Source organism: Pollachius pollachius (genome assembly GCF_949987615.1).
Source record: "Pollachius pollachius genome assembly, chromosome: 16".
Classification (NCBI taxonomy): Eukaryota; Metazoa; Chordata; class Actinopteri; order Gadiformes; family Gadidae; genus Pollachius; species Pollachius pollachius.
Window position 1 is genome coordinate 19,966,435 of NC_136949.1, and position 10,250 is coordinate 19,976,684.

The 10,250-nt window shown below is 41.0% G+C and overlaps 1 protein-coding gene across 2 annotated transcripts in view; it reads right to left on the minus strand.

The window, feature by feature from the left end:
• Window positions 1–9,338, minus strand: part of LOC307087751 (uncharacterized protein) — a 30,388-nt gene extending 21,050 nt beyond the window's left edge. The window contains exons 1-5 of one of the 2 annotated variants that reach the window (XM_079753395.1): window positions 9,277–9,319; window positions 5,042–5,226; window positions 4,064–4,109; window positions 3,881–3,916; window positions 2,540–2,731 (exon numbers count right to left, since the gene is read on the minus strand). In XM_079753395.1, the coding sequence (XP_079609521.1) occupies window positions 2,540–2,731; window positions 3,881–3,916; window positions 4,064–4,109; window positions 5,042–5,044 (277 nt within the window). In that variant the 5' untranslated portion in view covers window positions 5,045–5,226; window positions 9,277–9,319. Of the gene's footprint in view, window positions 1–2,539; window positions 2,732–3,880; window positions 3,917–4,063; window positions 4,110–5,041; window positions 5,227–9,276 lie in introns of both variants that reach the window. The other variant, XM_079753394.1, reaches the window with a different exon arrangement.
• Between the last annotated feature and the right edge of the window lie 912 nt (window positions 9,339–10,250).

Consider the following 10,250-nt stretch of genomic DNA (forward strand, 5'->3'; position numbering starts at 1 on the left):
GAGCGCGCAGGAATACATTTAGGTTATATGTATGTTTGTGGGGAATGGGGGGGTAGTGCAGAAAGTAACGGCGAGTGGAATGTGCTCTCGCTTGATGCTCTCACATGTTAATAATAACGAGTTAATAAACCTTTGGAATTAACATCTGATTCAAGCTCGGTAATTTTACCGCCTAAAGGTTATGTCTCTACCCCCTGTTGAACATCGCATGACCGTGCATCTCCTTGGAGCGGCGTCTTCTCCGGGCTGTGCAAACTTTGCATTGAGACAAACTGCCAAAGACAATAACATCTGTTTTAATCCAGAAGTGATGAGCACTATTGAAAAAAAAAATTATGTTGACAACTGTTTGAAGTCTTTTGAAACAGAACAGAACGCTGTGGACCTGATGAAGGACCTTACCTGTGTTTGCCACAAGGGTGGATTCCACCTTACTAAGCGGGTGAGTAACAGTCGTACTGTACTATCACAAATCCCAAATGAAGATAGAGCCACTGAAATGAAAGAACTGGATTTGGACAGGGATAAACTCCCCACAGAAACGGCCCTAGGACTATTATGCTGTGTAGAGAGTGACACATTCAGATTTCAGATCTCTATCAAAGATAAGCCAAACACCAGAAAAAATATTCTGTCAATGGTCAGTTCTATCTATGACCCACTTGGGTTCCTGTCACCTCTAACTCTAAGTTGCGCCTGCTAAGTTGCTTCTTCAGGATCTTTGCAGAAACTAGTGCAGCTGGGACCATGTGGTATCACCGGCTGCATCAGCGAAGTGGAGGAAATGGATGGCCAGCCTCGACACACTGGAAAAGTTCACAGTGGAGCGCTGTGGGAAACCAGATGGAATTGGAGCATCCACACAGGCTGAACTGCAGCACTTCTCAGACGCTAGTGAACATGCATATGGCACAGTGAGCAATCTGAAATTGACAGCAGGAAAACACACAGTGCATGTAGCCTTTATGCTGGGCAAGGCCAGAGTAGCACGATTAAAGCAGACGACAATACCACGCCTTAAACTTGTGGCGGCTGTCTTGGCTGTTAGAGTAGATAAAATGCTCATAAATGAATTAGACATCAAGCTCAACATTTCAGCATTCTGGATAATACAGCCCCTCGAGGGTCCTGGATTCTTGGAAGAATTAAAGATGTCCTCACAGATTCCAAAGGCCTTGTGAGGACAGTGAAAATAAAGACGAAGACTGGTGTCTTTGAAAGGCCAGTCAACAAGCTCTGCCTGCTCCTGGAGGGGGGAGAAGAGCCGATTTAAGTGGAGCCCAGTGGTGCTGGCAAACAATGAGTACCACTCATACATGTGATGTTTATAAGTTGAATTGCTAGATATACATATTTACACTAACGTAAGAGTAGAATTAGGCTCCTTTATGTTTTGAATTTTGCAATAGATGCCTGTGCACACTATTAGGGGCCGGTGTGTGGGAGCCATATATGTATTTTAGTTCAAATTTCATATTGGTTTAGTTTCACATAGTAGAAGCAATATAAGTATTGGATATTTAATTTATGTTAATTATTTTGAATTCAAACAATATATGGTCACTTGAGTGTGAACGCCCCCCTATAGGTCATGGGGAGCATAAAGGTATGCCAAACCTGGAGAAGGAGGGGTGCTGGTGCATACCATCGTTGAAGTCAACGAAAACTCACCTCCACCACCACAGTTTATCATACTTTTTACCATTTCATTTGTTAAAACAAACCATCACCCTTATTCAATCAACGTCTCATGGTGTTCGAGTCGGATTACAAGATACCGGTAGATTACAGGGTAGATTACGGTAGATTACAAGATACCACTCCCTCCGGAGTGGTGAGAAATAACTCAAAAGCTGTGTCAATGGGACCAAAACATCGAGATAAACCACTACAATAAATTTCACCCAAAATAGGTAAATCTTTGTGGTAACTTAGAAAAACCGAACCCAAACACCCCATCATTCAATTATTAAGTTTGGATAAATGTAGTCATAAAAGAGTGTTGGGGAGCTACACAAAGTAACTGTCTTAAACAACAGTAAATTGACACAGGACAATATAATAAAAAATGATCAATACAAAAAAGGGAAACAAATGTATCGCTAACAGTGTAACACAGTAAAGTGCTACCCTACAGACTCCACCTCGCTAGGTGATATTCATCGTATGTCCAATTGAATGGACATACACAATTAAATAAATCATACATGTTTTGGAGAACTACTCAACTGAGAAGTAACATCAGTTTCGATGAGCAAGATATTTACAATTGGTAATTGTCGATATGACAATTACCATAGACGATTGTACTACTCATTTGCATGCATGTACAACAAAATTAGTAATTTCTTAAAATTAATGACAAATTAAAATCTAATTTTATCTTTTGACTGTTATGATTAGGAAGTGAATGAATGGATGAATCTATCTTTGCTCCAAAGAATTTCGTATTAGTCCCTATTTAAAAAACATTGACAGAAGTTTGATTGTTCTCACATGGAACATGACATGTTTGATTGGAGTTTCAAGTGTTCCTCACCTGTACACATCTCCATAGTTTCCTGGATATCAATCCCAGGCCGTGTGCTAATGGGACAGAAGGCCAGGATGAAGTCACATGGGTCTGACGACTCCTCCTGAGTATGACCCTTGGTCGTCAGTTTTTTAACCAAGTCATTGTCAGCGTTCAGATTTAATCCATTCACTGTGGTGAACCTATATTTATGGTGGTCTGTGAAAATAGAAATGCAGGTTTATAGTCAGAGTTATCCTGATCTCGAATATATCAGCCATTGTGAAAATGGAGTAATATGTTTTTACAGAAAGTTTCAGACAGTGATTTTAATGTAAAAATGTGGAACTTGTTTGTAAGCAATGCAGTTTTGGTATATCCCGTCATGACAGCTTATTTTGATAACCACACGTAGTAACGGGTATTTGTGCACATCTGTAAAGTTGCTACCTCTCCCTTTAAGCTCACACTTGGACGTTTCAATGCATTTGCTAAGGATAGAATACGCGTGCACCCAACGTTTAGGGGCGGCTGGCCTGAGCACGGAGTTGCTAGTGAATGCTAGCTTGACCCCAGTGTCATAACTTATACACTTTTTGCCATACGTCTGGGCAATAACAATCAATCCCATCACTATTGAGGGAGCATTTAGCCTGGTTTCATGACATCTGGTTACCCGTTTACAAAACATTTAAGACTTTCTTGAGTCCAAGCATACTACTTGTTAGACATTAACCTCTAACTACAGCCATTCATGTCGTCTTCAACATCAGTCTCTAGTAATACAGTACAGTTTTTTATTCCTTCCTCTAGCAAGAGCAGCTATAACCGTCAGTGTGGTCTTTGCTTGAATGTTTCCTTGCTTTCTTTTGTTGCTTTGCACAGCCACATCAACCTGAATCCCCTGTGATTCTTGGATAAATAAACTGCTAAAGAGTAAAAGCAACCGTCTGTTTTGTTATAAAATGAACCCAACGTGGCTCTTTGTTTAAGTGTTTTATTTTTAGTAGAGAACCTGTGCTGGAATGTTAAACACATATTCTTGGGCGAGGGGCCCGAGGTAGCATTGTCTATTTAACCAGGCCTCAATTTACCACCTGGTTATAGTATGAATAAAAAATGTATGACATGACAGGTGTTATAGGTGCCTTGAGTGAGGTACTCTGTGTACAGTTTGAAATCACCCCACATTTAAACCCTCTTTCAACATACTGAAGCATACAATTACTTTACCATGGTCAATGAGGTTAGCATGGAGTGTCATGATTAAGAGGACATTATTATTGTCCTGTCTATTTAAGCTCCTTTCAGTTAAAAGTGCTACAAATGATTGCTTGGAACAATTTTTAGTAGCCAATATGCACTCACCTTGAACTTTTTCTTTTTTTCGGGTTAAATTCAAATCTGACAACACATAGAAACAGTTAGATTTTTAGAATTGGGACAACAGGATGATGTTCACTCCATCTCGTATCACTAAATATAGGAATTCAATTATCAAGGCTGCCATGGGAAAGACAACCCTGTATCAGAAAACATTACTTGACTTACTTTGAGTCCATTCCATAAACCTTTTCCTCCAGTCGGTAGTGTCCATCTGAAAAAAATAATAGAAAGATACTTCAAATGAAGGTTAGCATATTAGGTTAGAAATGTTGTAGTTTGGGTATTAGATGGTGAAGTGGAGGCAGTCTAGTAGGTCAGAGATGGTTGGTTTTGTTGTGACGTTAGCTGTTGTGTTTGATCAGTTCAACATACCACACCTGTCGGTTCACCATGGACCGAACCTCAGGTTAATGAATTAGCTGTTTTCTCCTCTTTCTACCCTGCCTTCTTGTTTTTTGTTATGGGTTAGGGTTAGTTAATATTCTAACCCATAATAAAAAATAAGAATTATAATTATGAATTATAAATCACTAAAACTGTGTATTATTGTAGTTCTTTTTGATGGAAGGTCAGGGTGGGTGTGACTTGAATACGGCTCTGAGGAGCTTGTTGTTTGGTCAAGTGGTTCTTTATTCTGGAGATTGAACCGCTTTAATCGGGAGATTGAACCAGTCATTAGGAATGAATCGGCTTCTCTGGAGTTTCAACCCATCAAAACGAAGGTGGCATTCTCTTCGTGACGTCAGACTACTTTTTCAGGTAGTCTGACGTCACGACCAAGAGGTACCGGGTCCAGTTTGTGTGGTCGTGTGGAGCTCTGCCTGGAGTGTGTGTGTCTGTGGCCGTGGGGCGCTCTGTCTGGGAAGCCGTTGACTGCGATGTCTGCGAGACAGTTGGGCTGTTCAAACAATTGCGTAACGTGTGTGGATGGTGAAGCTCCGTCTGAGCGGCGATAAATATCCGCGTCTGAGGGAGGGCTAGGGTAACAGGTGTTACACCGTATTCTGTTCCCTACTGTAAAGTGTGACCCCAGGGGACGCTGGTTCACATTTTCCTCAACATGAACGAGTTTAAAGCATAAACAGGCATGAAGTTGTTGGCGTGCAGAAACATGCATAATCTTAAAACGTCACATTGTATCACCATCGGGATCACTCGGGACGGTTCATGAAGCAGAGCGGGTGACCTGCCTCTGGTGCCATGAGGCGTATGCAATGTAAGCACTGTGACACTACTCGGGCTCTGACGACCCTGGAAAGCTCCCCCATCCGTCAGCCACGCCTTCCGACGTACTTTGACTTGACGGTGCAGTGGGCACGAGGAAATACCTGATACAAAGTGAATAAAGATTGGGTTGGTCAATTCTAAACAGCATTGTTTTTTTTTATAATACCTACCGTTTTTGGATTACTGCAGTTTATGAAATGTATGCCTGTATAGGTGTGAAGTCGGTGTTTACAGTGACTTGGCTGGATTTGCAGGGTAATGGTGATTAAAGTTACTAGTGACCTAAAGGCACAATTTATTAGGGCACCGATTTAGGGCGATCGGGAACAGGTGGGGCATGCGGTTGCTTCCCCTCGTAGCCTTCCACTATCTCTTCCTTTCCTTTGCATTTGCTTAGTGAATGTGGGTGTTTCTCTGTTTCAAAATCCGACGTCCTTAAAGGGATACTTCACCGGTGGAGATATGAAGGTTATATGAAGTAAATAATTCTATGTATTATAAATGTGCAAAAAAATTGAAATCGGTTCATCCTAGCCTGAGAAAAGGCAGAAAGTGTCTCTCTGGCTCAAAAGTAAGAAATCCTCCAACTCCCACAGTGCATTGCGCTCGCTGCACCGCCCGCCTGTTTCCGTTTGGAGGGGGAAGGACCCATTATACTAGCGTGCGTGGTAGGGTGAGCAAACTTTGTGTAAACATATCCGCGTGATACGTTGAGTAGTTTAGACTTCTGCCCTCATTTTTCCAAACGCATCATTTGTATATTACTGTACATCATAAAAACATTTGCTAATTAGAGTAGCTCAGCATATCAAGTATTGTACTCAACCTTTTCTCCCCAGTTGAAGTGTTTATCTTATACAGTAGGCCTACTTTAGTATAACAGCACTTGGGTTAGTAAACAAATCACAACAACCAACATGAATTTGAAGTTTTATTCATGAAAAAATATGAACTATTTACAAAATAAAACTTTAAGGGTGCGTTTGCTAGAGTCAAAATAGTCACAGCTCATCTTGAGCATCTACTGTCTCCTGGTAGCCACAGTACTGCCCATCTTGTGGGTAATTAGCTCTGATGGCCTGGACAACACAGGAAGCCGATACTGTCTAAGAAAGAAAGAACATTAGCAAAGCAAGATGAATTATGCCTTTAGTAGCCTATACAGCATTACACAGACTTCAAGCTAACGTAACGTAGCCTATGCTCTGCCAATAAGATCGGCTACTTTCGGATAACTACATTGTCACGTTCCCCGGGACTCAAAACTATTGTAGCCAATGTGTTAGTAATAACACATTGGAGCATGTTAGTCAGTCCCTCCAGAAAAACGCGATTATGCGATCGCATAATTCAACGCATAATCAGCCAAAGTCCGCATATTCCTGCGAGGGCCGCATTTTTTCAAATATGCCGCACTTTCACCGCATAAATTGCCGATTTCCGCGCAAAATATGCGGGGCTTGCATGATTTCATAATCCCCACATTTTCGTTGCAAAAAAGTCACATGTATTTGAGCAGAAAGTTGAAAAATGTTGCGTTTACTTCACACAAGAGCAGCCATTTCCCCCTGTTGCCATGGGAACGTTATTAAGTGATGTAATTACACGACGTGAACGTCATCGAAAAGCTGCATTTTTGCAAGTTCCCGCATTTTTTCTCAAGTTCCCGCAATTTTTGCAAGTTCCCGCAATTTCATCACATAAAATTGCACAGATATACCACATATTTAATCGCAAATTTTTAAGAAAAACGTGCCGCATAATCAAGCATTTTTGGCCGCAACAATCACAAAAAAATGCTGCATTTTTCTGGAGGGACTGGTTAGTATGCTCAGACGTCTGTTTCTCCCGGCGGCCTTTGGCTGGAGTTTCCAGTTCACTTTCTGGGTCCGGAAATATGTATCCAATACCCAACTGTTCAGATGAGGCGTAAAGCCTGGGTGAGAGGTTACACACATGGCCCCGTCCTCGCCAGATTCAGACATTTATTCTAGAAGAAACTGGCATCGCTGAAATTCGCTGCAGCACAGGGACTCTGTGTTAGTGTCTATAGGCGAACAGAGCAAACCGGCGCGCTCCGGCTCCTCGTCCTCGGCAACAGGCAAGGCTTGTTCAGCTGCGGCCGCAGCAGCCTACTCCCCATTTGTCTCAATTCTTCCTGGCGTCATTCTAGCCCGTACTAAAAGCCCTGAATGTCCGAATCCAACAATAGATTTTCAAAATGCACTTTGGCTGTTTCACACTGCAAATTTGTTCTCTAGCTAAGCGGTGAAGAAACATGGCGGACATTGTGTTTACATCTCGTTCCTTATTGGTGGGCTCACAAATTTGCGGAACCAGTGGTTTGTATTCCTCCACCACCACGCTTTATGAAAACATTTTGTCTGTTGTCTTCTGTTTCCAGGTATGCTCCAAAGTGTAATATATAAATAGCAATCTTGTATTTCAGTTTATATTAATGCTGTTGTTTATTATTTACTATGATTACTGTATGTATTTGTTTTGTAATGTCGAATAAATAATTGTGTTCTTTAGGTAAAGAAATATTTTGATGAGAGAGCGGTGTTGCCATGAGACAGAGAGCCTGTAAAGATCAAGACCACCACGCATCATGAAGAAATTTTGTCTGTTGTCTTCTGTTTCCAGGCCTTCTTTAAGAATAAAGAAAATAAAAAGCATGTCGTTTTCCGTCAGTTCTTCACTGAATGACCACCGTTAAACAAGATGACGTCAAACGTTATCACTTTCAAATCTCACCTGAAAACTTATCTATTCAGCCAAGCCTACTCCCTTTAAGCATTCTTGGGACTAGAATGACCCCACTGTTTTTCTCTTGTACACTGTTTTATTATGTTGTACTTGTTTTTTGTATGCTCTTATGAATGTTTGATTCTGTAAGGTGACCTTGAGTGTCAAGAAAGGCGCCCATAAATAAAATGCATTATTATTATAAATGCGTCATTTGACGTCATGTCGGGAGAAAATTTGATCAGGAAAATTGGGCCAAGGGAAGATTGTGTTAGACTGAGGGAAAAAAACTTTTTTTTTATATTACAATAGCGATTTTATAATGATAGAACACCGGTTCTGAATGTGTGAAGTATCCCTTTAAGCGGTTGCTCTCGTTCCCAAGGGGACAGTGGGCTTCAGATCTCTGCAGCACCACGCCAAACTAAGCTAAAGGTCCTCAGACTTTGTAACAGAGAGTTCATATTTGATTTCATAAACTGCAATAATCCAAAAACTGAGGGCATTAGGCTATAACAAAAACCTAACCACAGTTTGAGCAATTAGAGAGTGGCTCGTAACGAAGAAAGATCTCCCCACCTCCCCTTGTTATTAAATGTGCATTATGAATATATTTGATATATTTGGTCCACCACCTCTTCCCCCATAAGAAGCAACAATCAGTATTTGATGACGTTGATTTAACTATTAGAATTTCCCATCAAAGAAAACTGTGTAAAATGCTGTTTAGAATTGACCAACACCTTTTCTTTATTCACTCAGTTTGTATCAGGTGAGGAAGAGCCATCATCATCATCATCATCATCATCATCATCATCATCATCATCATCAGATCACCCGCTCTGCTTCAGCCACACACTTCCCCAAACCAACCAACTGTCCCGAGTGATCCCGACGGTGACTTTTTAAGCTCGTGCATGTTGCAGAAAATGTGCAGCAGCGCCCCCTGGGGTCAGACTTTACGGTGTCACATATCACCCCGGTGAGTGGAGCATTATATCGTTCATTATTAAAATGACAACAAAGAAACAACGACGGTACCAGCAAAGTATCATGAGGTTGCCGTGGTCCGTAACGATGGTGATAACCCCGCCTCCATCCTATAACTATCAGCCCAAGGGCTTTATTTAATCTCACAGTGGTCCAGTAAATTCAGCTGAACCAGGGTCCACCGGCTCTTTAGATGGTTTGAGGTGTTAAAGCTGAATTGAGCCTCTTTTTGGATGATTGTGGTTTCCCTCTTCCTTAGCTGCGCCATTGTGCGGTCCTGCTCATCAAGTAGCCTAACTCCAGCTACAGCCCCCAACTCCTCCAAACCAAGGAATCTTTAGCTCATTGATACGTAGCGGTGTGTTATATATGAAGAAAGTAGACCTATTCTTAAAGAATTGTTGTTTTCTTACCGTATCGACTTCTGTCTTGCGTTCTGCTCCAAGGACTTGTTCGGCCATGACCATACTTTCACTTTCACTTTGAGTCACGGCGTGACGTGGATTCCAATTTCCTAATGACGCTTTCAAACGGTCGGAGTTTCCGGAAGGTTCGGACCTTAAACTCGGAGGAAAGTGCTTTGAACACATTGGGTCGGAGTTTTTGCTCGGAGTTTCGTGCGCAAGCAGAGCAACCCGAGTCCTCCGAGATCACGTCATAACAATGGCTGCCCATTTCATTGATAGACTAAAGTGAACTTGCAGCAGGGACTAAGAGGCGAACTTAACACCCATTCTAACATTTGCATTACGATACATTATAGATTACAATTATAAACATCACCTGATAAATTCTCATTCATGTTCAACCATCGGAAGCAGTTCTTATAACTGATTCATCTGATTAAGCAAAGAAACACAAAGAGGTCCCTAAGGCTTGTTATGAAGTCTAGTCTCACGAATGATCTGGTTTTATGTCATAGCTTACGCCATTCTGAGGTGCGTTTCCTGAACGCTATTATTTTGGAAGAAGAGAAGGCTTACGCAGAGACGTAAGAGCTTCCGAACCTCCGAGCTGTTTTGAAGGCGGCATCATAACACATCCGTGGGTAACGCTTTATATTGAGGTCCTTGTAATAAGCCTTAGTTAATAGGTAATAAGACCTTTATTATATGCGTATAACATTAATTGTTGTTAATAAGATTATCTATGTGTTAATAATAACATAATAAACTTTGTATATAGTGACATTATAAGACTTTTATAAGCACTTATAAGAAACTTGTTAACTATTTGAAAGCTTACTAACATTAATAATGGTCTTTTGAGTTTCTTGTAGTTGTTAATAAACACATTAAAAACCCATTTATTGAGTCTTACTAACTTACCTATTATGTCATTGTTAAACATTTAGTAAGCATTTCTTGTTGCATTATGAAGGTGAAAA